The sequence below is a fragment of the Buteo buteo genome, chromosome 2 (assembly GCF_964188355.1).
Source record: "Buteo buteo chromosome 2, bButBut1.hap1.1, whole genome shotgun sequence".
NCBI classification, from domain to species: Eukaryota; Metazoa; Chordata; class Aves; order Accipitriformes; family Accipitridae; genus Buteo; species Buteo buteo.
In genome coordinates this window covers 18,658,366-18,684,610 of record NC_134172.1, presented here as the reverse complement: position 1 = coordinate 18,684,610, position 26,245 = coordinate 18,658,366, and the positions used below count along the sequence as shown (strand labels likewise).

The 26,245-nt window shown below is 37.3% G+C and overlaps 1 protein-coding gene across 1 annotated transcript; it reads left to right on the top strand.

Moving 5' to 3' along the window:
* The first annotated feature begins 1,504 nt into the window (after positions 1-1,504).
* Positions 1,505-25,316, top strand: YME1L1 (YME1 like 1 ATPase). Its single transcript, XM_075047085.1, has 19 exons — positions 1,505-1,701; positions 4,448-4,579; positions 7,119-7,281; positions 9,346-9,444; positions 11,717-11,826; positions 12,979-13,129; positions 13,221-13,328; positions 13,731-13,813; positions 14,659-14,749; positions 16,418-16,570; positions 17,893-18,025; positions 18,533-18,595; positions 19,109-19,221; positions 19,597-19,752; positions 20,448-20,599; positions 21,279-21,405; positions 21,504-21,577; positions 22,216-22,302; positions 23,510-25,316. The coding sequence occupies exons 1-19, from the start codon at positions 1,672-1,674 to the stop codon at positions 23,651-23,653; spliced, it is 2,169 nt and encodes a 722-aa protein (XP_074903186.1). The 5' UTR covers positions 1,505-1,671; the 3' UTR covers positions 23,654-25,316.
* Positions 25,317-26,245: the final 929 nt, after the last annotated feature.

Here is a 26,245-nt window from a genome sequence, read left to right as displayed (position 1 = left end):
TTCTGCTACAGCCTGAGCTCATCTAACAGAGAACTTGTGTGTTCTCTCCCTTCCCTCAAGGCAGCATGAGCCACTGTACAGCTGCGTGGAAAACTGCTTCATGGGGTGGATCCATGTTAACGTTCATCACCTTTTAGGTTTTTTTGTTGGTTTTGGGTGAGGTTTCTGCCAAATCAGCTAGCTGAGCCACACAGCTGTGATCATGAGAGTGTTAGTGGAAAACAAGAGATGTGCGTGAAGGCAGGGGGAGGCAGCACTTTGTAATCAGTGTAAGTTGGTGTGGGGTGGCACTTTCAGTGAGGAAAGGAAGAACAGTGAGTAACAGTGGTCAGGTGAAAGAAAGCAAATGCTAATAAAACCCCAAAATAATCGGAGAGCGCATGGGAAAAATAGCATAAGGCATAGAAAAAGGATGAATATCGAAGAGCAGGTTCTGCCATATGTAGATGCCTGTGCCTTTATTTAGATGTGAACCAAGTAACAGTATTTAAGTTACCAATACACATTTTAATTTGTGAAGTTTTTTTTTTCTACCTGTGGTATACTCCTAACTCCCTGCAAGGTATTTTCAGTACTTCAGGAAGGGATCCTGAGTGGTGATAAATGACACACATTCGTGCAAATCTGTTGCACGTGCAGTGGCTGTGCTGATGGTGATCCTGGCGCTGATACCCTGTGGAGCGGGCAGCTACACTGCACTGTGCTTGCAGCGGCAGCTCCCCAGGCACGTCTTGGTCTGGGCACGCTGTCACTGCCCTGTTTCCAACGCCCCCCCCCCCCCCCCCGCTGGCTGGAAGTCTCCGTCTGAGCGGGCATCCCGGTATTTGGGGGGTTCAGAGGAAGCCCTCGGTCTCAAAGCACCTGCTTCTGCAGAGGTGTCAGAACGAAGGCACGGCCCGAGCACGCCCTGTGGACACCCCGCTGGCGCTCCGCGGCCGGCTCAGCTGACAGACTGCAGGCCCCGCCGCCAGCCTTCGTCAGCCGCCGCCCTTTGTCAGGAACCGGCCCTTCCCGGCACTCGTGAGAGGAGCCCGGCTCCGGCCGCTCCCCGGGGGTGATACCGCCGGGCAGGGACAGGCCTGGCGGGCACCCCGCGGGGCCCTCCCTGCTTCTCGCCCTGGGCATCCTGGGGGCCTGGCCGCGCCACACTCCTCCTCCTCCTTCTCCTCCTCCTCTTCCCGCCAGCCCCGCTGCTTTCTGTGCCGGCGGCCCCCGCCGCCCTGCCCGGCTCTGCCCCGGCCCGGCCGCCGGCTCCCCCTGCAGATGGGCCTGTCCGAAAGGATGGTTTGCCCCTCACCCCCCCCTCCTCCTCCTCCTGTAACTGATGGTTTGATCCCGCACGCGGCGTAGTCGGGAAACGCGGGAAAACAGGGGTTACTATGCGACCTGCTTGCGAGGCTGCGGCTGCGCGGGGGAAAGGGAGAGACGACCCGGAAGCTCTACCATTGCCAGCCGCTTCCGGGGCAGCTTGGGGCCTGGTCACTGCCGGCTGTAGGGGGCGGCCATTTTCCCGAATTGTGGAGCCGTGGGGCCCTCCTGCTGGCGGCGGCGGCGGCTACCACAGCGACTGAGCGGCGGAGGCTGACAGGCGGGCACGGCTTCTACGTCTGGGCTGGGAAGCGGAAGAGGCGCCTGTGGTCGCCGCCGCCGCCGCCGCCCCCGCGGTGAAGGATGTTTTCCTTCTCAACCGTGCAGCCTCAGGTGAGGGGGCTCGCGGAGCGCACCAGTGGCGGCCCCGGCCAGTTGCAGTGCGCAATTCGCCGGCTTGGGGCCCCCTCTCCACCGGGCTGCCGTCGGGGGCTCGTTTCGTGTCCGGGTAGACGCAGCGGGGCTGGGCAGAGGCGCTCGGGAGGCGCGGGGGTTGCGGGCCTCGGGTGGAGGAGCCGAGATCCCGCTGCCACGTTTTTGGGGCTTTGGAGAGCGTCGACCGGGCGTGAGCGGAGGAGGTGTGGGGGCACCCATCGAGTGTGGCAGTGGGGAGAGGAGCGGGTGGGGGCTACAGTGGCCGAGGAGTCTTACCTAGGAAGAAAGTACGTGAATGGAGGAGAAAGGAAAGTCCAGTAAAAGCTTGTAAAATCGGAAATGAAGAAATAACCTGGAGATGGCGCGTTTTAGTATCTGTTTTTATAGTAGAAGCAAGGGGGGGGGCGGTGTTATTACAGCTAAAGTTAAACCGTGCTGTTAGTTGTCACGGGTTGTTGTGAAAACCGCAGATAAATTACTTGGAAATTAGAAGAGTTAGAGGGGGGGAAAGTCCCTCAATTATTTGTTACATAGAACAAACTGGATGCAGTTGGCAAGGCACCTTTTATCAGATAGGACTAGTGGGTTTTATGGACTTTGATCTGAACCAGTGGTTTTATTTTTATGTTTTGTGTTAGGGGGATGAGTACGTGATAGTCTTATTACACAGTGGGATTTGATTGTTCTTTCCAGATGTGGAGAATGTGTTAATTGCTTTTGTTAGTGTAGTGAAATGACAGAACTCGAGATGATATTTTAAGGACTGTGTCATTCCACCTTTTCATAATGGGAAATGCAGGAGGAAAGCTTGATTAGTGGTTGGGGTGCTGGCTTTGACTTCTGGAGGCTTTATAGTTTTACCACAAACTCCCAGAGTTTAATTATAACTTTGGACAATTAATTCTGAGGCAGTTTTCATGTCTCGCGGCATTGTCTCTCGATCTTCTGTCTGTTCAACACAGAGATGGAAGTTCTTGTGGAAGGACATTTATAGGCAGAGGCTTAATCAGGTAGTGCAGTCAGGTATCGTTCCAGCAGCCAGAGTTGCACTCCAGCTCTTCCCTGGTGACGTGTAATGAGATGGAGGAATTACTTGTACCATATATTCACAATAGACGTAGTCATGTGCTAGAGGAGGAGCCCTGATATGTGGTGTACCTGGGCTTCTGTACTGATTCATGAGGTGGTGTCACTGAACTGACTGAGCGCTGCTGAACTGCAGGATTGACTGAATGTCAGTTTGATACTTAGGTATGTTGCTAAAGTGGGATTCCAAGGAAGAAAATATAAAGGAGACTTTTGGAAATAATTTACATAATACAGGAAAAATATAGATGTTTCAGGTTATAAAAGTATTACTTTATAGATGAAAATAATTGTTGTTTGGAAAATAATACAGGTGTCAGTAGTACTTAAGAATGATGATCTCTGAATTAGTAAGATGTTGATAAAGCCTCATGATTCAATGCTATTCAAAAGCAGCCACTGAGCTTTCTGTTCAAGTTGGTTCAAGGGGAACCAGCTTGATGAGATCTGTTGCTTGGATATCTGTTCAGGGATAATCTAGAATTTACTATGTTATAATATTTCATATTAAAGTCTGAAATTAAGGCCTACCACTAAATACAGTACCTCATTTACCATTCTTTTTCTGTTTATGTTGTTTAAAGAACATTACTTCTCTTCTGTGGCTGTGTCGTGAAGTCTTATCAGAATGGTGATCTTCGTTTTGTCTTGGCAGACACCAAGACAGGCTCAGGATTTTTTTTAAGTGAACACTTCCAAAGAAGAGAAAGTTCCTGAATGAGAGTAACTAGAAACAGGTTTTAAACATTTCAAGAGATGGTGTCAACTTCCTGACTTTTCAGTGGAGAAGTCGTTTGCTATTGTCTTTCTTCTCTTTCTCCCCCTGTTGATTGTGTTTCCTTTTTTGTGTCTTTTATTGCAATGTGGGGAAAAAACACCTATTCGGAATGTAAGTTAATGAACTGTGATGGGGGCTTGGTGACTACAACAGAAAAACATTGTTTCACAGTTTTATTTGCGTGAAATGATTAAGTTTGTAATATTTGTCAGAAGACAGCAACAATCCTTATTGTTCTGTCATCTGGTTGCAACAGCACATATCTAACACAGCAAACAAGTGATACATTAAAAAAAAAGAAAAAAAATTGAAAAAAATACTGAGGGAAGTATTAAGTGTAGTAGCAATCTTGTTTCCGTGCTGTTTCAGATGAGAACACTCTATAAGAAATTGTCTATTTCTTTATTTTTTGTAAGTAAACATTGTCTTAAGTACAAACTGAGGGCAGTCTTTGCATCTGCTGAGTGTTGGTGATCTGTACCTACTTCTGTATTTGCAAATCTAGAGATTATTTTCTTTAAACCATGCTTATGTTTGAAAATCAGGAAATATAGCCTTTTTTTTTTTTCCAAGCTTTGTGAACTTCTAATCTGTCATGCATACTTAAACTGTCTTTTTTCTTCAAATCAGCTTTAAATCTTCCTGTAACTCAATCTTTAAATGAGGTATCAGCTAACACTGTGGTGTTGAAGCTAAGTTCATGCGGTTTATTATGAAGTCCTCAGTTAAAAGGCAGTGTACAAGATATGCAATTATAAGTAAGGGTTTCGAATGGAGAAATGTTTAAATAGTTTAAACAAGCTTAAATCGTTATCTGATTAATTATTTTTTCCCCCAAAGGCTACTGTTCCTCTGAGTCACCTTATCAACGCCTTTCATTCACCAAAAAGCTCCACTACTACTGCCAGCACAGCATCCATACAGCCTGTCCAGAGGGACACCTCCCCAGAGCATGATCCTCAGAAGAGTGAGGTACTAAAAACCTTTGGGAAAAGTGGTGGTTTGCTTTTAACTGAATTAAATCTGAGTAATATCAGTTTAAGTTAATTTAATATTTGACTTGTTTTATAAAGTAATGTAACGTGACTAAACGAAACAGAATGCTAACACATAGAATGTAACTTTTTGACGGAACTTCAGTTAGTCGGTGCTTTGGCGGTAAGGATTCTATGAAAATACACTATTTCATTAATAAGAAAAAAGCTAGTACTTGTCTCGTTAGCAGTTTGCAGATGAGGAGGGGATTTGTTTTCGCATTCAACTTAATGTTTCTTGCTCTAAATTAACAATAACTTCTCTGTTAATAAACCACTTACTGTCTTCACTCTCTGAGTTTTAGCAAAGTTTGTTTCATTATTTTTTGTGAGAAAACTGACTGTAACTTAAAATACGTTGAGGGGCTTTTAGAGATTAAATGGCATACTTGAATGTTTTCTTATTTTTCTATTAAAATATCTTTCATTATCATTAGGTATTTTTTGTTCTTCACGCTGAAAATCAAAATACAGGAAGTGCAAAGTAGTATCAGATCTTGCTGCTTCTCTTTCAACTCATTTTTACAACAAGTTTTCTAACTTCAGAAGATGTTTGGGAGGAAAAACATGGAGTCTTTCTCTAACTGCAGAACTTTGGAAATTAGCATGGATTGTACTAATCATCCCTGTGTTGCAATTCCATTGGTTTTGGTTTTGTGGGTTGGGTTTTTTTTTGTGATTCTGTATTTGCTTCTGGTGATAACTTGATTTCAGTGAGAGACGTGGATTATTGAATGAAACTAAAAGTGTGTTTCATTTATTCAGTTCTGCATTTGTCTTTCTACTCAGCAAGAGAATCTGGTCTCCTTTAAATACAGAGGGTTTTTCATATTTAATGTTTCCTCTCTAATTCATCATACACCTGTTTGCTTCCTCCTAGCATGACAAAAGTATAAAAATAACAATTAAAGAAGTCTCTCTAAAGTGCTTTTAAAGAAAGTTCTTAAAGCAAGTTCATTAGACTGTAATAAACCTAAGCTTAAATAAAGGTTAAGCTCAAATATTAAAATCGGGAAATACTGCCGTAGTACTTGCAGTTTTAATATTGAATAAAGTTGAACTATTAGAATGGCAAAAATAATGATTTGAGAATGTGAAGCCTCTTTGCTGCGAAGTTTAATATGTATTTGGAAGTAGTACCCTCTTCTGAAGAGTCACAGAAAATGTTTAAAATTTTTAAATTTTATTTTTTAAAATTATTTTTTAATCTTCTCCCTTCCCTTAGCATTTCAGTAATTTTCCAAGCAATTATTAAACTGAAGTAGGAAGGCTTGATCTCCTCCTTTAAGCCATGTGTAGAAGTCAAATTAAGTTTAAAAATGTATGAGTACTTATTTTGAGTATAAGTGGTCCAGAAGCAATCTACCCTAGCCTTTGAAACAGAATACTTTGTTTACTTAATAAATCCATTTTAAACTATCCGCTTTGAATACGGTGGTGTTCTGGATGCATCTAGGAATCTGTTCTAGAAATGCTTCTTTTGATATTTTATTCAAGTATTTTTCATGTATGTCTTTTTATTGGAAATCTAGTTTCACCTTGAAAGTATATCAACGTAAAGCTTAATGTTCTAACAATCAAGAATCAGGTATCTGTGCAAATACATTTAGAATTGAATATTTACATCTTGGTTAAGAAAATGTTACTGCAGAAGCAGTATTGAGAGGCTAATAGATATTTTAAAGGGTCCAAACCAATACGTATTTTTAAAATGTACTCTCCCATAGAAAGATTTTTTCCTATCTGTAAAATACAAGATTAAAATTACTTTGATCAAGGTTACTTCTTTGGTAATTTTAAGTGTCTTACCTCCTTGGTTTTTTTTCATAGTTTCTTTGCTTTGTAGGAAATCTCAAATCCTAGTACTTACCCTTTTCCCCATAGAAATTTTTGCCTTCCATTGTGTGTCTACCCAGCTCGTGTTTTTTTAAGATTTTTAACTCTGGGTATAGTTTCTAAATATCCAGTCTTTGTGCTGCTGCTAAATCTGTACTATCTGCAAGAAGACTAGCCAAATAAGAAAGAGGTTGGGAGGATTTTGCTGTTGGCTAACATGGATGAAATGTAATGGGTGGCTATTGCTGTATGTCTTTTCCCCTTGCACTCTCCATTTGCTCTATCATAAAGAGTAGAAAAAGTTGGAAAACTGCATTTTTTTCTGTGCCTGCTTCAGTTGGGGAGCACGAAGGTGTTGAAAAGGCTGAATTGGGAAGAAAATATGCTTGTCATAAACATACTGTGACAATGAAATACCAACGTGTGCAAATGGAAAAGTTATTCTGCATTGACAGTAACAAATACTCATTCTTTAATCATGTCCTTTCATTCATTTTTCTTCATTGACAAATTTTTTATTTCGGTCTGAACTGTGAAATATAGATGCTGTATTGAGCCAAAAAGTTAACTCAGTTACTCTTAATTTTTTTTCCCCTAAGGTAATCTTAAGTAAATTTTGAATGTTTATTTCTGTTTTGCAGTCTGTATTTAATTTAAGAGATCTGGGATTGTCTGATTTGAAAGCTAACCAGTTCAAAGAATTGGTGAACAGGTTGCTTCCTGGCTACGGTGCAGAAAACAAAGTCTCTTCACAGTGGCATACATCGTACATCTCTGCTGAGTCCTTCTTTGAAAATAAGCATGGTATGTTTCAGAGTAAAGTGCTTATAAGAATTGATAAGTTAGATTATAAAAGTGAACACAGTTATTCTTTAGTTTAATCTGTTGTGCTGTAGATAACTCAGTTTAAAAAATTCTTTAATAAAAAGAGTATTAACGTACTACTTATTGTATACAGGTTGTCTCTAGAGTAGTGCTTTTGAATCTTGGGAATTTTAGAAAATTCAACCCAGATTTTGGAATTGTTTCTTCAAATTCAAATTTGAATTTGGCTGCTATTAAACTTGTCTGAACTCAGCTGTACAACAAGTGCATTGTCTCTTGCTGTGAATTTTTTCACCAGTTTGTTTCACCAAATAGAAGAAATTAGATTTTGCTAATCTCCTAATGTAACAGTTATGAACATCTCTGGTTTACATTAAGTTATTCCTTTTTTGCTTGAAGCAACCATTACAGGAGGACATTAATTAGAAAGGAATTCAGGGTGGCAAACTGTTAACAGTCCATGTAGAGTATTTCATTGCTGAAGTAAACCAGGAGTGGTTCTTTACACTTAAAGATGTTTTGTTGGGTTTAGACAAAAACACAGGAAGCAAGGCCAGTGTAGATGTTCAAGAATGTGTTGGAAAAAGAAGCATACAGCTGACATTTGAGATACTGTCTGTATAGTATTGCAGTTGGGAGAAAGAGCATAAGAGTAATATGTCAGGGCTACTATTAGAGAAGTAGTATTAAATTGTATTGCGATGTGAAATATAAAGAAATTAACCCAGAGGCAGTTTCTTGAATGTGAAGAAAGAAGTTGCAAATGCTTCAGAGCTTTGATAGATTAATGTGCCATGTCACCAGACTGGTTGTTTCATTCACAGTTGAAAAGGCAAGGTTATAGGTGGAAAACTGCCACAGGCAAGGGAGGTGCTAAATCTTCAAGAACATACTTTTGCTGTAGGTGACACTGCATGCTATGGATGACTGTTACTATTGATACATGTATGCTGTGCATATACTTGTGCATAAAGTGAAGAGAGTATTTTTTTTTTAAACTAATGTGTTCATAATTATGTTGTATTAGATTAGCCAATATGCAGTATTATAGAAGACTGTGGAATATACAGCACTATAGAATTAATAGCTAATCTTTTTTCTCCTTCCCACAGTTCCTCAGTATTTCAGCTGTTAGCTTGTAAGCTGTTATTACAATCATATAACTTCAAAAAATTTACTAGGAACTTTCAGGTTCTTTTCTGCTGTCCTAGATATATCTAGCTGATGTAATAGCTTTCTCAGATTATGTAAAATAAAGAAACGCCACCCTTTTTGTATTACATTAGCTTCTGAATTACTGTGGAGGAGGAGAGCATATGTAGGCTTGGCCTCTCTTCCCCCCCCCCCCCCCGCCCCGGTCTCTGATGTTTCTTAAATAAGTCTTACCTGCTAAATGAGGATGAGTTTTTTGAGCTTTTGTAACTAAACAGCAGATAAATGACAGTCCTTTTGTCTTGCAGTCTATAGCATGCTTGAAATAGTATCTGCTAATAACTTTTTCATTGTGATGCTTTTATTTATTTATTTATTCTTGTTTCTGTATTGCATGAGGACTGTACAATTAAGACTTAGTATAGGTTAAAATGTTTTCATATGTTATACATAGTCTGTTTTAAAATGCCCATGACCAATCTATTCTTTAAAGCCTTTCAAACTGAATGATTGGTTGAATGCTGGTCCTTCAGCTTCATGAAAGTCTTTGGATTCCTGTCTAGTCTACATATCTTTATTCAGCTCAGTACAGATGTGCAGAGTTTTCCCTCCCAGATGCAGCTTCAAGTTCAAGGTTCTGGGTACGAATATTTTTTGGAAGTTCTAATTAGAAACAATTCTGGTATATTGCAAAGTGCCTGACATAGGTTAATGCAAAGAAGTTAACTATCTATGTACTGGCACTGGTTAATTTGTTTAATTACAAGTGCCTGAAGGACTGTAGCAAAATGGAATTAATATTTAAGAAAGAAAAAACAACTTATGTGAGAAGTAATGTTTAGTTGCCATTTAATATAGGGTGTATTTACACTTTGCTGTATCTTTTTACAGGTTTTGTGGATATTTTCAGTGCTTTGCGCTCATCTTGTTTATACAGACAGCATCCTAATCCCCTCCGAAATTTCTGTTCAGATGTTCGGTGTTGGCCAGGTATAAAACAATAAACTACAGTGGTTTTAGTCTCTATAGTATCTTTTTATTCTGGGAAAGTATTCTTACTTTTGTCTTAGAGGTGTCACTCAGGAAATACCGGTAAACTTCAAGGAGGAACTTTATGTTGGTATTAACACTTTAAATCATGAAGGCTTTTTTGCATTTAAGTAGTGTGTTTCCAGAATTGTTAGTAAACATGGTGTAATTATAGAATCTTGTTCAAAGATGTGGATTGTATTCTTAAAAGATGATAGATGAACTGACTACTTTTGAATCAATAAATATGTTGAATCTAGTATTCATCCAGATGAACTTTCTAAGGTATTTGGTGACTGGTTTAAACTACTCCTGGATATATGATGGCTAACAACAGGGCTGCATTAGCAAGAACATCATCAGGAGCTCAGGGAGTTGAAGTGTTTTCCTCTGTTCAGTTCTTCTGATCCTACATCTGGATACTGTGTCTGGTTTTGCATCCCGTGCTGACAAAATGGAGGTAGCCTAGTGATGGGCCACAAGGAAGGGTGCAGATTTTTGAGCATGCACGGGGGAAGCTGAAGGACCTGAGGTTTTAAAGTTAGAAGAGAAGGCAAGGAGTGATCTAATTGCTATTGGAGCCATATGAGTTACCCCTCTCTTGTACACCTCAAAGAAGAGGCAACAATTACAAGTAAAAGCAAAGGGAATTCCTGTTGAAAAATTTTCACAGTGAGAATGGCTAAGTTCTGAAACAGATTGTCTGAAGAGGTTGTGGTATCTCAGTCCTTGGATATTTTCAAAACTGAGCTGGACGAGGTCCAGAGTTACGTGATCCGATGTTGATTTAACTAGATCATCTCCAGAAGTTCCTTTTGTCTGGTGCTATTCTGTGACAGAAGGCTTAGTTAAAGCTATATAGTTGATGGTTATTGGTGATTATTTTAAAACATAGTAGTGAAAGAAGATAAATATTAGTGGCTTGTGTGAATTATGTGATAAAATCTCCATTGCAAGATTCCTGATGTGATAGAAGATGACATATAGTGCTATGAGCTCACTGTGTTTAAATGGTTTCATTTCTTTTGTCAGTTTCTAAGTTAACAGCACACCTAAGCCATTCCAGTTCTCTTCTGGGCACCTTATCAGCTGAGGTTTTAGACAAAACTTAGAGCAGGAACCTCAATTCCCATCCTTCCGGATTAGCTTCTGAATGTTTCATGTTTGTCAGCCTGCCCGGATTTAATTAAGCTGTCACTTCTGTTCCCTGAGCTGAGATGGTGATAGGGTTGGGCAATTATCTATAATGCACAGCATGAACTCCTGATTATTCTTGCCATAAATTTTTCTGTTAAAATATATTATGAAACAGTAAGTAGTTTGCTTGCAAGTTCAGATCACAAACATGGTTCATGATTACATGATCCATTCACAGTACTCAAATTTATTGGTTTATTCATCCAGTTTATTACTAATAGATCCAGAATTGTCTTTCATACAGTTTTCTGGTTTTTACTTTGTCGTGGTTTAACCCCAGCCAGCAACTAAGCACTACACAGCCACTCACTCCCCACCCCACCACCCCCCTCAGTGGGATGGGGGAGAAAATCGGGAAAAGAAGTAAAACTTGTGGGTTGAGATAAGAATGGTTTAATAGAACAGAAAAGAAGAAACAATAATGATAATGATAACACTAATAAAATGACAACAGCAATAATAAAAGGATTGGAATGTACAAATGATGCACAGGGCAATTGCTCACCACCTGCTGATCAACACCCAGTTAATCCCTGAGCAGCGATTCCCTGCCCCCACTTGCCCCAGTTTATACACTAGATGTGACGTCCCATGGTATGGAATTCCCCGTTGGCCAGTTTGGGTCAGGTGTCCTGGCTGTGTCCTGTGCCAACTTCTTGTGCCCCTTCAGCTTTCTCACTGGCTGGGCATGAGAAGCTGAAAAATCCTTGACTTTAGACTAAACACTACTTAGCAACAACTGAAAACATCAGTGTTATCAACATTCTTGGCATACTGAACTCAAAACATAGCACTGTACCAGCTACTAGGAATACAGTTAACTCTATCCCAGCTGAAACCAGGACAACTTTTTTGGTCAGGCATCTTAAACAAATTGCTGTTCGCAATTCTCTTCAGTTTCTACTGTGGATATGTTGGGAATGTTATATTCAGTTCAGTCACAATAGTTGTTTTCATATAATAGTTTCTGAAATTTGTTAGGCCTTTTTTTTTTGTGATAGTAATGGATTGTTTTTAACTTTTTTATTACTATAAGTTTACATACAATCACGGAACTTTAAGACTTTGAGATCGAGAGCAAGACGTCTGCAGTCAACATCTGAACAATTCACAGAAACAAAAAATTCACTTTCTTCACTTTTGAAGGTAAATATGGGTAACATTATGAAGTTGTTTTGGGCTTATTCAGATTATCTCTTTCTCTTGAATGAATCTTCGCAATTTACCAAGGGTGTTTTGTTTCACTAGCGTGAAAAAAATTCTTAATTCTAAAACTTGACCTAATGATAACATACTGTTTTTCTTACTAATACACAGATTTGCTTCTTATATCTCGATACAAAGATCATTTGAATTTTTTAGGAGAGTAGTTTCAGAGTAAAATGGCTCTAAACTCTAGAAATAAAACTTCATGTTCCGTTTGTGTGGCTTTGTTAAAAACAGCTTGGAGTCAAATGAAGTATTTGTTTAAACAGAAATACAGCTAGTTTAACATAGAAGAATGTGTATTTTTTCAAGCAGTTCAGCATGTGATTGATGTTTTAAGAATAGATTGACTTGTGACTAGTATATTTTTAAGATACAAAAAATTTAAACTTGGTATTTTTATGGGTTACAAACTTACTTACATACTTTTAATTCAGCAGATAACTATCTAGGCTTGGGGTAGCAAAGCACTTAACCAAGTTAACCTAGGTACTGTTTGCTTCTAATTGGTTGTACAGAAGTCAGGCTAATTAAAGCATTTGATCTTGTTGTGTTTGTAAATTAGCTTTGAACTCTCCCCTTCTAAGCATATGTGGTTTATTTCATCTGTGGACTAGGTATACAGTGGATGAAGATAAACCAGAGCTAGCTCCATGCAGTGCTACTCTTAAATTTGGCAGGGCATATGAGATGCATTTGATCAAGCTCTGTCAAAACTATACTTAAAAGATATTTTGCATTTGGGAATAATTTAAGTTGATTTCATGGTGCAAAATGCTTAAGCTAATACCTCCCACTGAATCCAGTGTACAAAGCTAGCTGTGTACAAATCTGCCTTAGGCTGTGTTTTCTGTTTGGAACTGGGATCCAGGAGGGCTCTGAACCTGACCTGTTCAGCAAAAATCATGGTGCCCCTGCTGGAGCTGTTGTGATTCCACACTCAAGCTACTGCTCCATGTCGCCTGACTAACCCCATAGCATCTGAATTACATGCCTCCCCCGCTACCCTCCTCTCCCCATGCTGGCCAGGTAGTAAGTTAACTATGTATCAAAACTTAGTGTATACTAACACTGCTGTGGAAAATATTTTAGGGCTTTATCCTGAGAAAGCGAAGAATTGATGTTGAAAACTTAGATACGCTAATGAAAACAAAAAACATCCCAGAGGCACACCAGGATGCTTTTAAAACTGGTTTTGCAGAAGGCTTTTTGAAAGCACAAGTATTCCTGCAAAAAACACTTGGTAAGTTGTTTTAGTTCACATATCTTGTCTTTGCTTTCAGAAAGTAGTTTATTTCAGCCCGTACTAAAACTTCTTTTGTTTTCTTTTACAGATTCCTTAAGAAGATCACGTTTGCTTTCTTTCTTTCTCTTCGTTCTTTGTTTTTATCTTGCTATATATTCATCGTTTTTACCTGGCAAAGGTTCCTTTTCTGATGCTGGTTAGTTAACTTTTTTCCCCGCGCTGTTTCACTTGTGTTGTTTCTTCGAGCAGATTTAGCACAAATTAAATTGTTATCACCTGGGTCTCAAGAAAGTTAGGGTATGTGCAGAAACACTGAGGGAGAACTTCTGGCTTTGTGTATATGCTTTTGGATGCAGGGTTTTCTGTACTACAAATGACTGAAAAGCTCTTGCATCACTGAATTAATTGCAGATATTTAAAGATTTTATTTTTTTTTTAAATATTCTTGCTGGACACTTGTAAATGGAAACGTGCCCTTTTAAAAGGGCAGGTGTAAAGTTAGTGGCTTAATGGTATGCATTCAAGTGCAAAGTTCAGTCTTGGAATGAAATGACTTCATGTGTAAGTTTGTTGTTTATCATCTGCTGTTTGCTATTAGTACGCTTTCGAACATCGAGTATCTTTGATGCAGCAGTTGATCCAATCCAGTTGAAAAATGTTACCTTCGAACATGTAAAAGGGGTAAGTTCAAAAGTAAAGTGTGTGTGGGTTCTTGCTTAATTAATCATTGTGAGCCTGAAGAATCTCTTACTCTGTTCAAGAAATTTCGTTGTATGAACTGAAGCCTTATATATATTGATCGCTCCAAGATCAAGGAGAGTTTTAACCACAATTGTTCTGTTTTATATCTTTGTGGCATTTAATGCGTTATAAAAGGTGCACTCTTGACCTGTTGAATCGCATTTTTAAAGGCTAGAATAGCAAAAGGCAGGCCATAAGTATCCATGTTAATTTATTTTTTGCAGAAGTTGACCAATACAAGAAGATGGTAATGCCATTTAATCGTTTCTGTCTTATTCTTTCGAATATCTGATATTAGGACAGGAGATACAGAGCTTCCCAGAAAGAAGTGGGCATGTCACTGCTGATGAGATAGCTTTATTTTTTCAACTGTTCTTTGGCTGTCAGTGGCAAAATGAGGACCTCCCCCTCTCCTTCCCCTTGGACAAATAGATACAATTAATCTCTTTTTAACTAATTATACTAGTATCTTGATGTAGAATTTTTGATTCTGTATTTATCTTGTTGGTCAGATCTGGTATTTAACTGTTCGGTTATTCCTTCAGTACTATAAACTTTAGTGTTTACTGATTCCTGTGAACAATTCTAGGATATAGGTTGAATTAAACTAATGGACACTCAGTATCCACACAAATTCTGTACACTTTTATCTTTTCTTTCTGTTGTATATTTTTGGTCAATACACAATTAGAGACTTAGTCTCTAACACAAAACCCACCTACAAAAAAAGATGCAGTATTTTATAAATGCTTAGTTATATTTTGTGGCATGTTTTTAATGTGTAGGTTGAAGAAGCTAAACAGGAATTGCAAGAAGTTGTGGAATTCTTGAAAAACCCGCATAAATTTACTGTACTAGGAGGTAAACTTCCAAAAGGTAAGAATCATTGCTCAGCAGAAGTTAAAATCATATGTAGCCATGGCTATCTTTGTAGCTTTGTTCTATACTGAATGACTAATTTACAGCCTAGCTTCTGAATAATTTTTCCTTCAGTTAGGGAATCAAAAAAAGTATATAACCAAAATGGGCCTAAATACTACTGTTGTATTTAGTTTGTAACTGGGAAAAATAGTGAAATAATGTAAGGCATAGGTAGTGGATTTCCTTGTTTGTTTAAAATATTTGAGGAACAAATGAGTCTTCAAGGAGAGTTGTGAAAGCTTCTGTACTAAAGGATACTCTTAAATGAGGTACTTAAGAGTTGCGGTGACGGTAGTTAAGTTGCATGCTTCCTGTCTTACCTTCAGTTCCCCATGTTTAAAAAATTGGTCATTACTGCCTATACCCACAGAGCATTTGAGGTATCTGAGATATTCAGAGAGAAGAAGCAAAGGTGCCTGGATACATCTTACATTTGGTAGAAATTCAATAATAGCATTAGGGGTAATAAGCTATGACAGTGCAAAGCAGTGGACTGTAGATTCCAGGCAGAAAGCCTTTCAAAAATCAAACCTCTGTTTATAATTGTTAGCAGCCTTATTTAGAGGGTTAAGAATCAGTATTTCTTTGAAGTCCCAAGCAACCTTTTAGAGATAATGTACTGAACTACAAAGACTCTTGCTTTGTCACTGAATGTAACATAGTATTAAAAAATTACTTACTGATAAAATTATGTATAATTGGTGTTAATGCCTTTTTGAGTAGTACTTTATGTAGCTCAGAGGTTTTCAGGTCTGTCTTCCCTTTCCCCCCCACTGCTCCTTTAACTGTCTCTATAAGGATATCTTTATTTTAAAGTTAATAGCTTCCTATCACCAGTTCTTTTAATTCTGTTATACCTTTTCTCATCTGAGAAAGATGCGTAAGTTTAGTCTTGAGAACTTGCCTAAGATAATGCAAAAATGTCCAAAAAAGAACCTGTATTATGCAAATGAATATGATGGGGTTAGACAAAACTTACTGTACCTTCTTTAGTTATTAAACTAATATATAGTATGTCTTTATCTTGAAAGGCAGGGGGTTTTATGTAACTGAACTCTTAAAAGGCCTTTATTTCTTCCTTGTGGCTTTCAGCACCTTTAGTGCTTCCTAACTGCTTTATAGACAGTTCAGAAACAAATGTTTTCATTTAAAAGAATGATTAAGCTTAATCATAGTAGAAGGTCAAATGAATCTGAAATATGTAAACCTGCTAAGTCTCTTTCCTGTTAGTGCTCTACACTGTTTAAAGACAATTACTTGGAATCATTTAATTAAAAAAAAAAAAAAAAAGTTCAGAAATGGCTAGGAAAATGTCAGTTTGAGGAAGACACTGTTAGGGATTCAGCTGCTAAACTCAACGTGATTTCGTAGAATACTTCAGGCTTCTGTAGAAACAGATAGTCTTGCAGGTCTTTGTTGTTTAAATACATATTAGAGTGTATCTAGATCTGTTATAGGAAGCTTCTTCAGACTGCAAGTAAGGAGCAGTATCTGAAATGGGATGTTAACAGCTTTTTGACGCCAAGTGTAAATTGTTTCTTCTAATGCATGGAAGAAATGATACCTGTGTAATATGTGGGCTTAGTGTTTTTGTTGTTTGGTTTTTTTTGTTTGTCTTTATAGGTATTCTTTTAGTTGGACCACCTGGTACTGGTAAAACTCTTCTTGCACGGGCTGTAGCGGGTGAAGCTGATGTTCCATTTTATTATGCGTCTGGATCAGAGTTTGATGAGATGTTTGTTGGTGTAGGAGCTAGTCGCATCCGAAGCCTATTCAGTAAGTTAAATATTTGTGATTTTGAAATCTTTTCACATGCGAGATTAAGTATTCAGTGTTGTTTAAAAGGTTTGATTAGGTACAGTTCTGGTTACTGGAAAGTAGTAGCGTATGAGGCTAATAAATAAAACTTTTAACTGTGTAGGTAAATCTCAGAATTCTGTGAGCATCAATTAACTGTAGAATCTTGCTAGTTATGAGATGAAATTATAGCAAAAGTTATAACTGATGTTACAACATTCCCAGCGAGAAGTAATTTAATTAGAAATGTCATGTCCTATAAACTAAATGGAGTATTTTAAATTGTAGTTTACTTAGTCATATGTAAATTATTGTAAATTTGAAATTGTAAATTTAGGATAAAAAATAGCATTAACTTTCTCAATTATTTCCCTCATATTTTCATAATTTTTTAAAATCTGAATTAGAGCTTTACAGCATCACAGTGTAGCACTAAGATGAGATTTCCTTTCTCACACCCATCAACAGGCCCAGGGCATTATAATGAAACTTTTAAAATTAGTGTTTAGATTGATAACTTTCACAGAAGAGGCTTTCTATTTTAAGTATGCAAATAAGTATTATCAGGAGAGGAGGGAATTCCACTTCTCTCTTAAATGGAAGATTGATAGTGTCAGGCATATACAACGTAGAAAGTAGTTTGCATTTGTAGGAGAAATGTGACTTGCTTCATGTGGAAGGGATGCAAAATGTAACACATGTTGTACCTTAAAATGTGCTTTTCTTTCTGTTGACTATGGAAGTTTAGATGACTGACTTGTACATTAATATCAATGTTACAGGTATGTCTAGCTGGGTGAGATGAGTTGCATCCTGGTATGCATGTACCTGTTGAAGGTCTTAAAGCTTATTATTGCGTTTTTATTTTCTGTTTTCAATACCTGTAAACGTGAGGGTGAGGTCTTCACTGTTAAATAACAAGCAGATTCTATTAAAATAAGTTAGCATTTAGACCTGTCACATTTCATATTATTTTTAATAAGTGAATGTTGTCTGCCCAAGCCTATAAAATAAACTGTTGTAGGGAGTTGATACAAAATACAACAAATTTCTTAATCTATTTTGTCAGTAATTTCTTGTAGCACGGTAAGTGGAGATGAAGAAACTTGCTTCTCTTTTTGTATCGCTTCATTTCAAATATATATTTCATTTTTTTTAGGCTAAAATCAAGACAGTTCTGGTGATGTCTCATAGAACACTTTATAATCCAAGAGTAATAGAAATAGTAGAATCCAAAATTACATGATACACTGTCTGTTCCTTTGTGTGGTTGAAGTGTCTTGCTATTTTTGTTTTGTCAGGGGAAGCAAAAGCAAATGCACCATGCGTTATATTTATTGATGAGTTGGACTCTGTTGGTGGCAAGAGAATTGAATCTCCAATGCATCCGTATTCAAGACAGACCATTAATCAACTTCTTGCTGAAATGGATGGGTAAGTATATGGATTCTGAGGGCACAGAAGGTGCTTGACTGACTGGTATTTTGAATATTTGGGTGAATTTTTCTTCCTTTACAGCTTTGATGTTTTTAATTATTTTTTTGCAATGCTTTTAAGGGTACACATTTCAGATGCTTTTATGACCACTTTTTAGTACTGCCAACAGTAGCATTAATGGCCTTAGTGTAAAGAATGTAGAAGCTTCTGAGTTGTAGTAGTACAATAGCTGCAATTATTTTAAATAATTTCTCAATTTTTTTAGGCTGGCTATGTATCTAAAGAAGTTCAACTGTGAAATCAGGGCATGTTTTTAACCAGTTGCTGGGTTAAACGTGGTCATTCTTGGATAACATTATAGTTTGATAGCTTGTTTTTGACTAGCCAGTTGAGGTAGTCTGAAATAAGAAATAGAAGTAGTTATTGACAAAAAAAGGTGTAAATTCTGTCTCCTCCCCCCCCCAAAACCCCCAATTTCACCCTTTTTTTTTTTTTTCCATCCAGCTTTAAACCTAATGAAGGTGTTGTTATTATTGGTGCAACAAACTTCCCTGAAGCATTAGATAAGTGAGTATATTGTATTGATCGTTTTTACAGAGCATGTATTAAAAAACAAAGAAACAACAAAAAAACCCACCCTGCAACAACAACGAAGTTGCTTGTGATAATCTTCAAGTATTACAGCATTATAGCTGGCGTTTTTCCCTCTCTCAAAAAGAATATGTATTGACCAGTTATGGCATTTAAAAGGTGGTTGAGTGAAATACGGAGAAATAATTAACATGCTTCTAAGCATCTAAAATTTCTAGAAGTTTTTCTGCTTAAATTGACCAGCTGCATTCCTTGTTCGCAATACAAATTTTCAAATGCAAAAAAAACCTTTAAAAAGGGTTGGTAATAAACATCTTTCATCTGTCTTTTTACAAACAGATAAGAAAATGTATTCTTTGTATCTGTACACCAGACATAGTCTATGTAGATGTCTTTAGAAATATCAGATGGATTTTTGTTCCTTGTATATGTTAGTAACAGTTTACTGCAGCATTTTAAGTTGATGTATTAAATTGTCTTTTCCCTTAGTGCTTTAATACGTCCTGGTCGCTTTGATATGCAAGTTACTGTTCCCAAGCCTGATGTAAGAGGTCGTACAGAAATTCTGAAGTGGTACCTTAATAAAATAAAGTATGACCCATGTAAGTAAATACTTTACTGTAATACCTTTTTATGTAACAGTTTTTATCCTGGATCAGCCCACTCATGTATTAGTCCTTTATGGCATCAGCAATTGTGGGTTTACCGTGTGTCTCAGTAAAGAACACAAAAAATTGTTCAGTATGTAGTGTTACGACAGTTTCCTGAGGCAGTGTTTCTTTCTAGTCCCCAACAGTTCAGAGTGTCTTAAGAATTAGGCTTCACTTCTTCTAAAGCTGAAAAGTTTTTGTTTGATGCATTATTTCTAGTAGAACATGATTCTTGGTTGTAATTCAGTCTTTTCTTGATGTTTCTTCATGTTACAAGCTTTTTCAGGATAACATGGACCCTAATGACAAGTTTGTTTTTCCCCTCAGCTGTTGATCCAGAAATAATTGCACGAGGCACAGTAGGATTTTCTGGAGCAGAGCTTGAGAATCTTGTAAATCAAGCTGCCTTAAAGGCAGCTGTTGATGGAAAAGATATGGTAACCATGAAAGAACTAGAATTCTCCAAGGACAAAATTCTAATGGGTACGATTTTATACAAAAGACATACATATATGTTGCAGTACACAGGGTTTTTTTTGTGTGATTAAGACTTTCATAGAGAAAGAAATTTTTATGCTGTTGGGTTTTGGTTTATTGTTTTTTTGGGTGGGTTTTATTTGTTTGTTTTTTTTTTTTTAGAACAAATAAGTCTCCTGTTAGTTAATTCTGAATAGAACCTTTGGAGACTGGAGAGTATTATGTAAAATCTAGTATGGAATACATTCTTTAACACTGCATGTTGTACTTCAACCTAGAGGAAGACACAGGCTTGATATCTTACCATTCCCTTACTTATTCCTAAAGGAAAGGACAGAATAAACAACCAGAAACTTGGAACTTCTGTTTAACTTGTCATGTCATAACACAAAACTTAAACACCTGAGACATAGACACTAAAAATCTGGTCTGTTCATATAGGAGAGAAGAAATGGAATTTTCTCAGATACTCAGACTGCATTTTAAATCTATTCCATTAAAAGCAACCTGTCTGTAGAGTATATTGAGGTCCATTTTAGACATTAAAATCCTATGTGTAAACATTTTGCACTTAATGAGTGTGTGTTAATTTTGTTTGCATGCTGTTCCTCAGCAACTTTATGCTCTGTTTGAGTGTACGTAATGTGTGGATTGTGGTGGTCAGCTGTACAAAAAGTTTATTTAATGTTCCTCTGTTTAAGGACCTGAACGTAGAAGTGTAGAAATTGATGAGAAGAACAAAACCATCACTGCTTACCATGAATCTGGACATGCTATCATTGCATATTATACTAAGGATGCAATGCCGATCAACAAGGCTACAATCATGACACGAGGAACAACACTTGGACATGTGAGTATTTCTAGAACTTTATGTTGGGTTAGTGTTGTTGAGGACTTTGCGAACAATGCTATTTGTTGTAATTACATTAATGCATATTGTAGTATGTGAAATATTCATGAGCAATCTCTTGGAAAACTTGCTGGTCATCTTTTCTGTGTGATAGAAAGCTTTCTTCCTTCAATTTGAAATAAAATCGCATATGCATCAGTTACCTACCTTGTTTCTAGCACAGATATCCCGAAGTTTTTCTATTCTGCCTTTAGCTGCCAAGCATTTGAACAGAAAAATATTTCTACTTTGTCTGTTTCTGTTGAGCTTTATCCAAATTAATGTGTTCAGTTAAAGAAAATCATTGGCCTGAATCCTCTGGGCAAGTTGACTTGTGCTTAGTACAAGTGTAGGGAATAAGGATAAATGGATAGACTAGATTGTTCTGTTTCTTCTGGTGGTAGGTTTAAGTTGCTTAATTTTATGTGGTGCTCATGGCCTGTAGGAGGCTATTTCACCTGGTAGACTAAGCACCTCCAAGCAAATCTGATGAGTGTGTAGACTAGGAGGAGGCCCAGAGCATTTACATTGTTGCATAAAAGCCTTTATATCTGCTTTGGATGTAAACAAGAATATTATTTAGATTATTTCAGTATTTCTTCTGTTTATTGTTACCTGACCACAGTTCTGTATCTCACAGGTATCTTTGCTCCCAGAAAATGACAGATGGAGTGAAACTAGATCCCAGTTGCTTGCACAGATGGATGTCTGTATGGGAGGAAGAGTAGCGGAAGAACTCATATTTGGAAGTGATCACATCACAACAGGTCAGCTGATTGGTAGTTAAAAGAATTTTTGATCAAAGCTTATGGACTGGCATGTTTAACTTGGTTTCAATAACAATTTAAATCTGTTTGCTATCTAGGTGCTTCCAGTGATTTTGACAACGCTACTAAAATTGCAAAACTGATGGTGACTAGGTTTGGAATGAGTGAAAAGGTAGTATCATCAATCCTTAAATATTTATATGGTACAAAGAAATGTTCTGTTCTGTAACTAAATGCCTATTTGGCTGTCAGTGATCACGGAGACTAAGTAGTTCTGGCAAAAAAGAAAGTAAGCCTTATGACTGGCCCTACTATAGAGAACTCAACTAGAAAACACGTATATTTGACAGTTTAAAAACTAACTTGCAAGATCTTCACCTCAAAATTACCTTGAAAGTTACTAATGTCTGCAGAAAAAGTTTATAATAAAACCAAGCATTTTGGAATTGAGGATAATCGTGGGTTTTAAGAGGGGGGGTGGATGACAACGTTGAATTTTCTAGATTTCTGAAGAAACTTCTTTAGTCATCTTTATTACCCATCAAGTGTTAGTAGTCTAGGGATTTTGTTTTGTTTTTTTAAATAAGAAAATGCTTAATCAGGATCTATACTGTGACCTGTTGAAATAGGACTTTGCAGTGACTTACATAGTTGATGAATATGCTTCTTGTTTTGCTTCTGTTGCAAGCACTTTGGCAAGCATTTGATTAATGATTTTATTTGTTTGCATACAGAAGTAATAGGTGATGAATTTCTTAGTGTTTTATGTGTACTGCAACAATGACAAGATATTTTTTTGTTGTTGTTTAGCTTGGTGTTATGACCTATACCGATACAGGGAAAGTTAGCCCTGAAACTCAGTCTGCAATTGAACAGGAAGTAAGAACACTTCTACGGGTAAGATTTTCTTCCCCTCCACTCTGATACACTTATTTTGAGATGAGTTGAGCATCAGCATACTTGATTATTCAGTTTGCTAATGTACACTGGTGAAAATACACAGGTGGATGGAAGTATTCCCAAGTATTTAATGTAGCTGCAACTTTGAATCTCTGCATATGAAAACTTTTTGGTGATTGTCATGCACAAGTAGTGGGAAACACATTGGTAGTGTTGGGTTCTTTAATGTATTCTTTAACACTACCTCTTGCGTTTTGCCACGATTTGTATTTTGCCTATTCAGTTCATAGGAAAAAAAAGTATGGCTATAAATTGTTTTAGAACAGATGTGAATGTTTTGTGTTACTCCAATATTTTGTAACTTGCAGCTAAATAATTTTGTACAGAATCACAGGAATGGCCATACCAGATCAGAGAGTTGCCTTTTCAAGTATCCTTTTCCTCACAGTGATCAGCATCTGATGCTTAGGAAAATTTGTAATACTCAATAATCACAGAACTTCTAGATCACTGTTCTGGTAATCTGAATTAGTTTGGTACAGGCAGGAGAATTATTTATATCATAACACTTAAACAATTAACACTTTTTGAACTGACTTGGTCATGTAAGAACTGTCTATGTAGAACTAAAAGTTGAAGCTGGTAATGCTGGCAGTGTGCACCTACTTGCGGCAACTGGTAACTTCTTGGGTAGCTTTCAGCTTTCTAAAAGTACATAATACTTTGAGAGTTTTATAAACTTTTAAAAAGCTTATGTGAGGAACATTCCTTGAATGCTGTAACACTGCTCATAATGTAAAATCAAATATATTTAATCAGCAAATTTCTAAATCTAGTAAGTCTTTTCTAAGTCATATGTAAAAATACTAAGGTTTGTCTCAGGATTTTATTTTATTTTTAGTCCTACTTCTGCAAAATGCAAAGGTGGCATAAAGGGTAGTTTTTGTTTGGTTTTTTTTTTTGTTTTTTTTTGTTTTGTGGGTTTTTTTTGTTGTTTGTTTTTGGTTTTGTTTTATTAATTATGCCAGCTAGATTTTAAATCTTCATGAGAAAGGAGCTGTGCTAGCTATTAAATGTAAGGCACCACTTAAAATTTTTTTTTTTTTCAAGCTGTATTTACCTGGAAACAATTTTTAAAGTGGAATCTTGCTGGCTTTTTTGTTCTAAAGTCTTAACATCTCCTTCCACCTTTTTTTAATACTAGGACTCATATGAGCGAGCAAAGAACATCCTGAAGACTCATGCAAAAGAACACAAGAATTTAGCAGAAGCTTTATTGAAATATGAGACTTTGGATGCCAAAGAAATACAAATTGTTCTAGAGGGAAAAAAACTAGAAGTAAGATGATAACTTCTGGGATACAGTAACTGGTAATTTGAAGAATGTACATCTAGCAATGCAGTAGTCTTATGCAGCATAGCCTTTTTTCCCTTCCTGATGTGTGTATGGCATTAGTGACACTTTAATATTATTCTGTCTCTTGTGAGCTTCTGTTACTCATCTATTTGTTGTGTCTCATCAGAGTAAGACACACAAAATAAAGCAAGTTCCTCATCCTCTGCTCCCTATACTCTTCCCACAAGAAGTTATTCAGAAGGATAAATCTCAGGGTTGAAGTCACCATTTTGGTTCAGTCAAATGTGTTGAAGCTGAGAAGAAAAACATACAGATATGCTGGTGTGTTTTGGCATAGCTTCCTGGGTCATGCTGCTACATGTGTGTTTGAAGTGATAACCCCACAATATGTGCTATGGAATGTTTTATGGATAGTGACAGATAGATTTGCAAAACCATAGTATGTAGTCTAATGCTCATGCTCTGTTTGAGGCTAGAGATCACTTTTAAAGAAGACTTCTTTAGAAATGTAACAAAACATCTCTAAGAATGAAGCGGCTACACAGTGCATCTCAAAGTGAGTTGTGGGAGCTCCATGTTAGACAAAAACATTAGCGATTGTGTTTTCAGTGCTCTTGGGGTTAAAATACACACATGTATGGCTGGGAGAGAAATTTTAATGCAAAAATAACAGGCTAAACATGTCTAAGCCTCTTTGGACCATGTTTTGGGCAGAACTGTGGCAGGGATAAGAGAAATACCTGTAACCTCTGATGTGCTGCTGACAAGATTCTTAGAATTTTTATTACTGCAGTAGATGGATAACAGTGCTTTGACAGTGCTTTTACACTGCTGGAGATTCTACAGAACTAGTTTCTACTAATACTATGTATGGGCGTTTGATAATCCAACAAATAATCTCTTCAAAGAGGGCAATGTTGCTCGCTAAAGAGTAGTTCAGAAAATGTTTGAAGCACGTGTTGTTTCAAATAACATTCCCAGTTCTGTTCTACAGTAGAAGTAGGGAAATAAAAGCTTTTCTTTCAACCCGTACAGATACCTCTGGAAATTCTAAGATAAGAAGTTTTTGAAAAAAAGAAAAGCAGTTTCCACTCAAGTGGAAGTAATTGCTAGCTATTATATGCCAGTATTCTTTTGATCTCATGGAACTGGTTTTTAGGAATAACACATCTTGATCATAATCTTTCTGCACAATTAATTGTAGACTCTTGGGACTATAAACTTCTGTTGCAGAGAGGGCCTTTATTAGCATATTAATGTTGAAAGTTACCATACTTGGACATTAAAATAGTTGGGCTGGTGCCAATAAATGTGAATGGAAATTGGTAGCTACACTTAAAACTAGAAGTAACATGGTATTTTAGAATTTTCTGAGTGTAATGCTTGATTATAACCTAGTTTTTTAGTAAGAGCACGTGCATTTTTTTTCTTTCAAAATCAGGGTAATTTTCTGTTTGCCTATTTTTGTCAGCTTACTATAGTGACATCCCAGTGCAGTGTGGGAGAACTGCCAAATGTTATAAAACAGTATACCAAATGTCTAGGCTGACTAGTTACAGTTGTACATGCATTCTAGGAATATGCCAACAGAAACATAAATATACTGCATATTTGGCATCTGTTTTTGGAGTAATAAAGGTTAATTTTAATTATGCATATTGGTTTTCTTTTTATTCACTGTAAATTGCTATAAAATGTAATAACAAGTTCCCGACTATGTAAATTGAGGTGTATAAAACATTTAAACTTGTAAATAAATTTAAGAATGATGGCAAAATTGCACTCTGTAATTAGATTCTTAGGGAATGTTCTCCCTAGAAATTTAGACCTTTTTTTCAATCACTGCTTCAGTAGTTGGACTTGAATGGGAACTTTCCCGCTAGATAATGTGAACCTGCATTTAGAAACAAAAGCAAAAAAACTTTTCTCTTTTGAAGTCACTAAAATCTATATTGAGTGATCTGGTTTGGGGGTAAGTCCTTGAGGTCTAACTTATTTTTCTCATTCAAAAGCTTCTTGCTACATGCAAAGAAGAAATGAGCACAGTCTCAGGGGAAAAAAAAAAAAGGCAGTATCTCATTGGGTCATGAAAGAAGTTTGTTAAGACATCAGCCACCAAGTGTAAAAGGTATCTTTGTTTTCTGGCCAACTTAACGGCAGAGGTGTTAATGAAGTTTACTGTCATACCTAGATGGTTGTGTGCATGCGATATCTGTGGGGTTTCAAAAGAAACTTGTCTGTTTAGGCATTGGGTTTGACCTCTGGTGTTCTCGGGTGCATCTAGGAGCTGAAATTCCCCCTCGTAATTATTGGGCAGAGTTAGGAGACCACAAAGGCAGTTTCCAAGCATCAGTCAGTGAGAAGAACCTCAGTTCCCTTTAAGTTGTTGAAAGCAGGGCAAAGCTAGGTGCTTTGACAGACTTTGCTTTTTAAATAGCCCTAAACTGGTCACAAGCACAGTGGCACATAAGAACTTCAAACTTGGGCATGATTCTGAATTTTCTGCACTCCTGATGCTGACTTATGCCAGAATTCTGCCATCAAGATTAATACAAAGAAAATGCAAACTTCCAGAGGAAGATG

Excerpts from the sequence above, each read along its gene's own strand:
- YME1L1 (XM_075047085.1), top strand. The coding sequence starts at position 1,672 with ATGTTTTCCTTCTCAACCGTGCAGCCTCAG. Across the intron at positions 1,702-4,447 it reads TCTCAACCGTGCAGCCTCAG|GCTACTGTTCCTCTGAGTCA; the intron begins GTGAGGGGGCTC and ends TTTCCCCCAAAG. Across the intron at positions 21,578-22,215 it reads GGTTTGGAATGAGTGAAAAG|CTTGGTGTTATGACCTATAC; the intron begins GTAGTATCATCA and ends GTTGTTGTTTAG.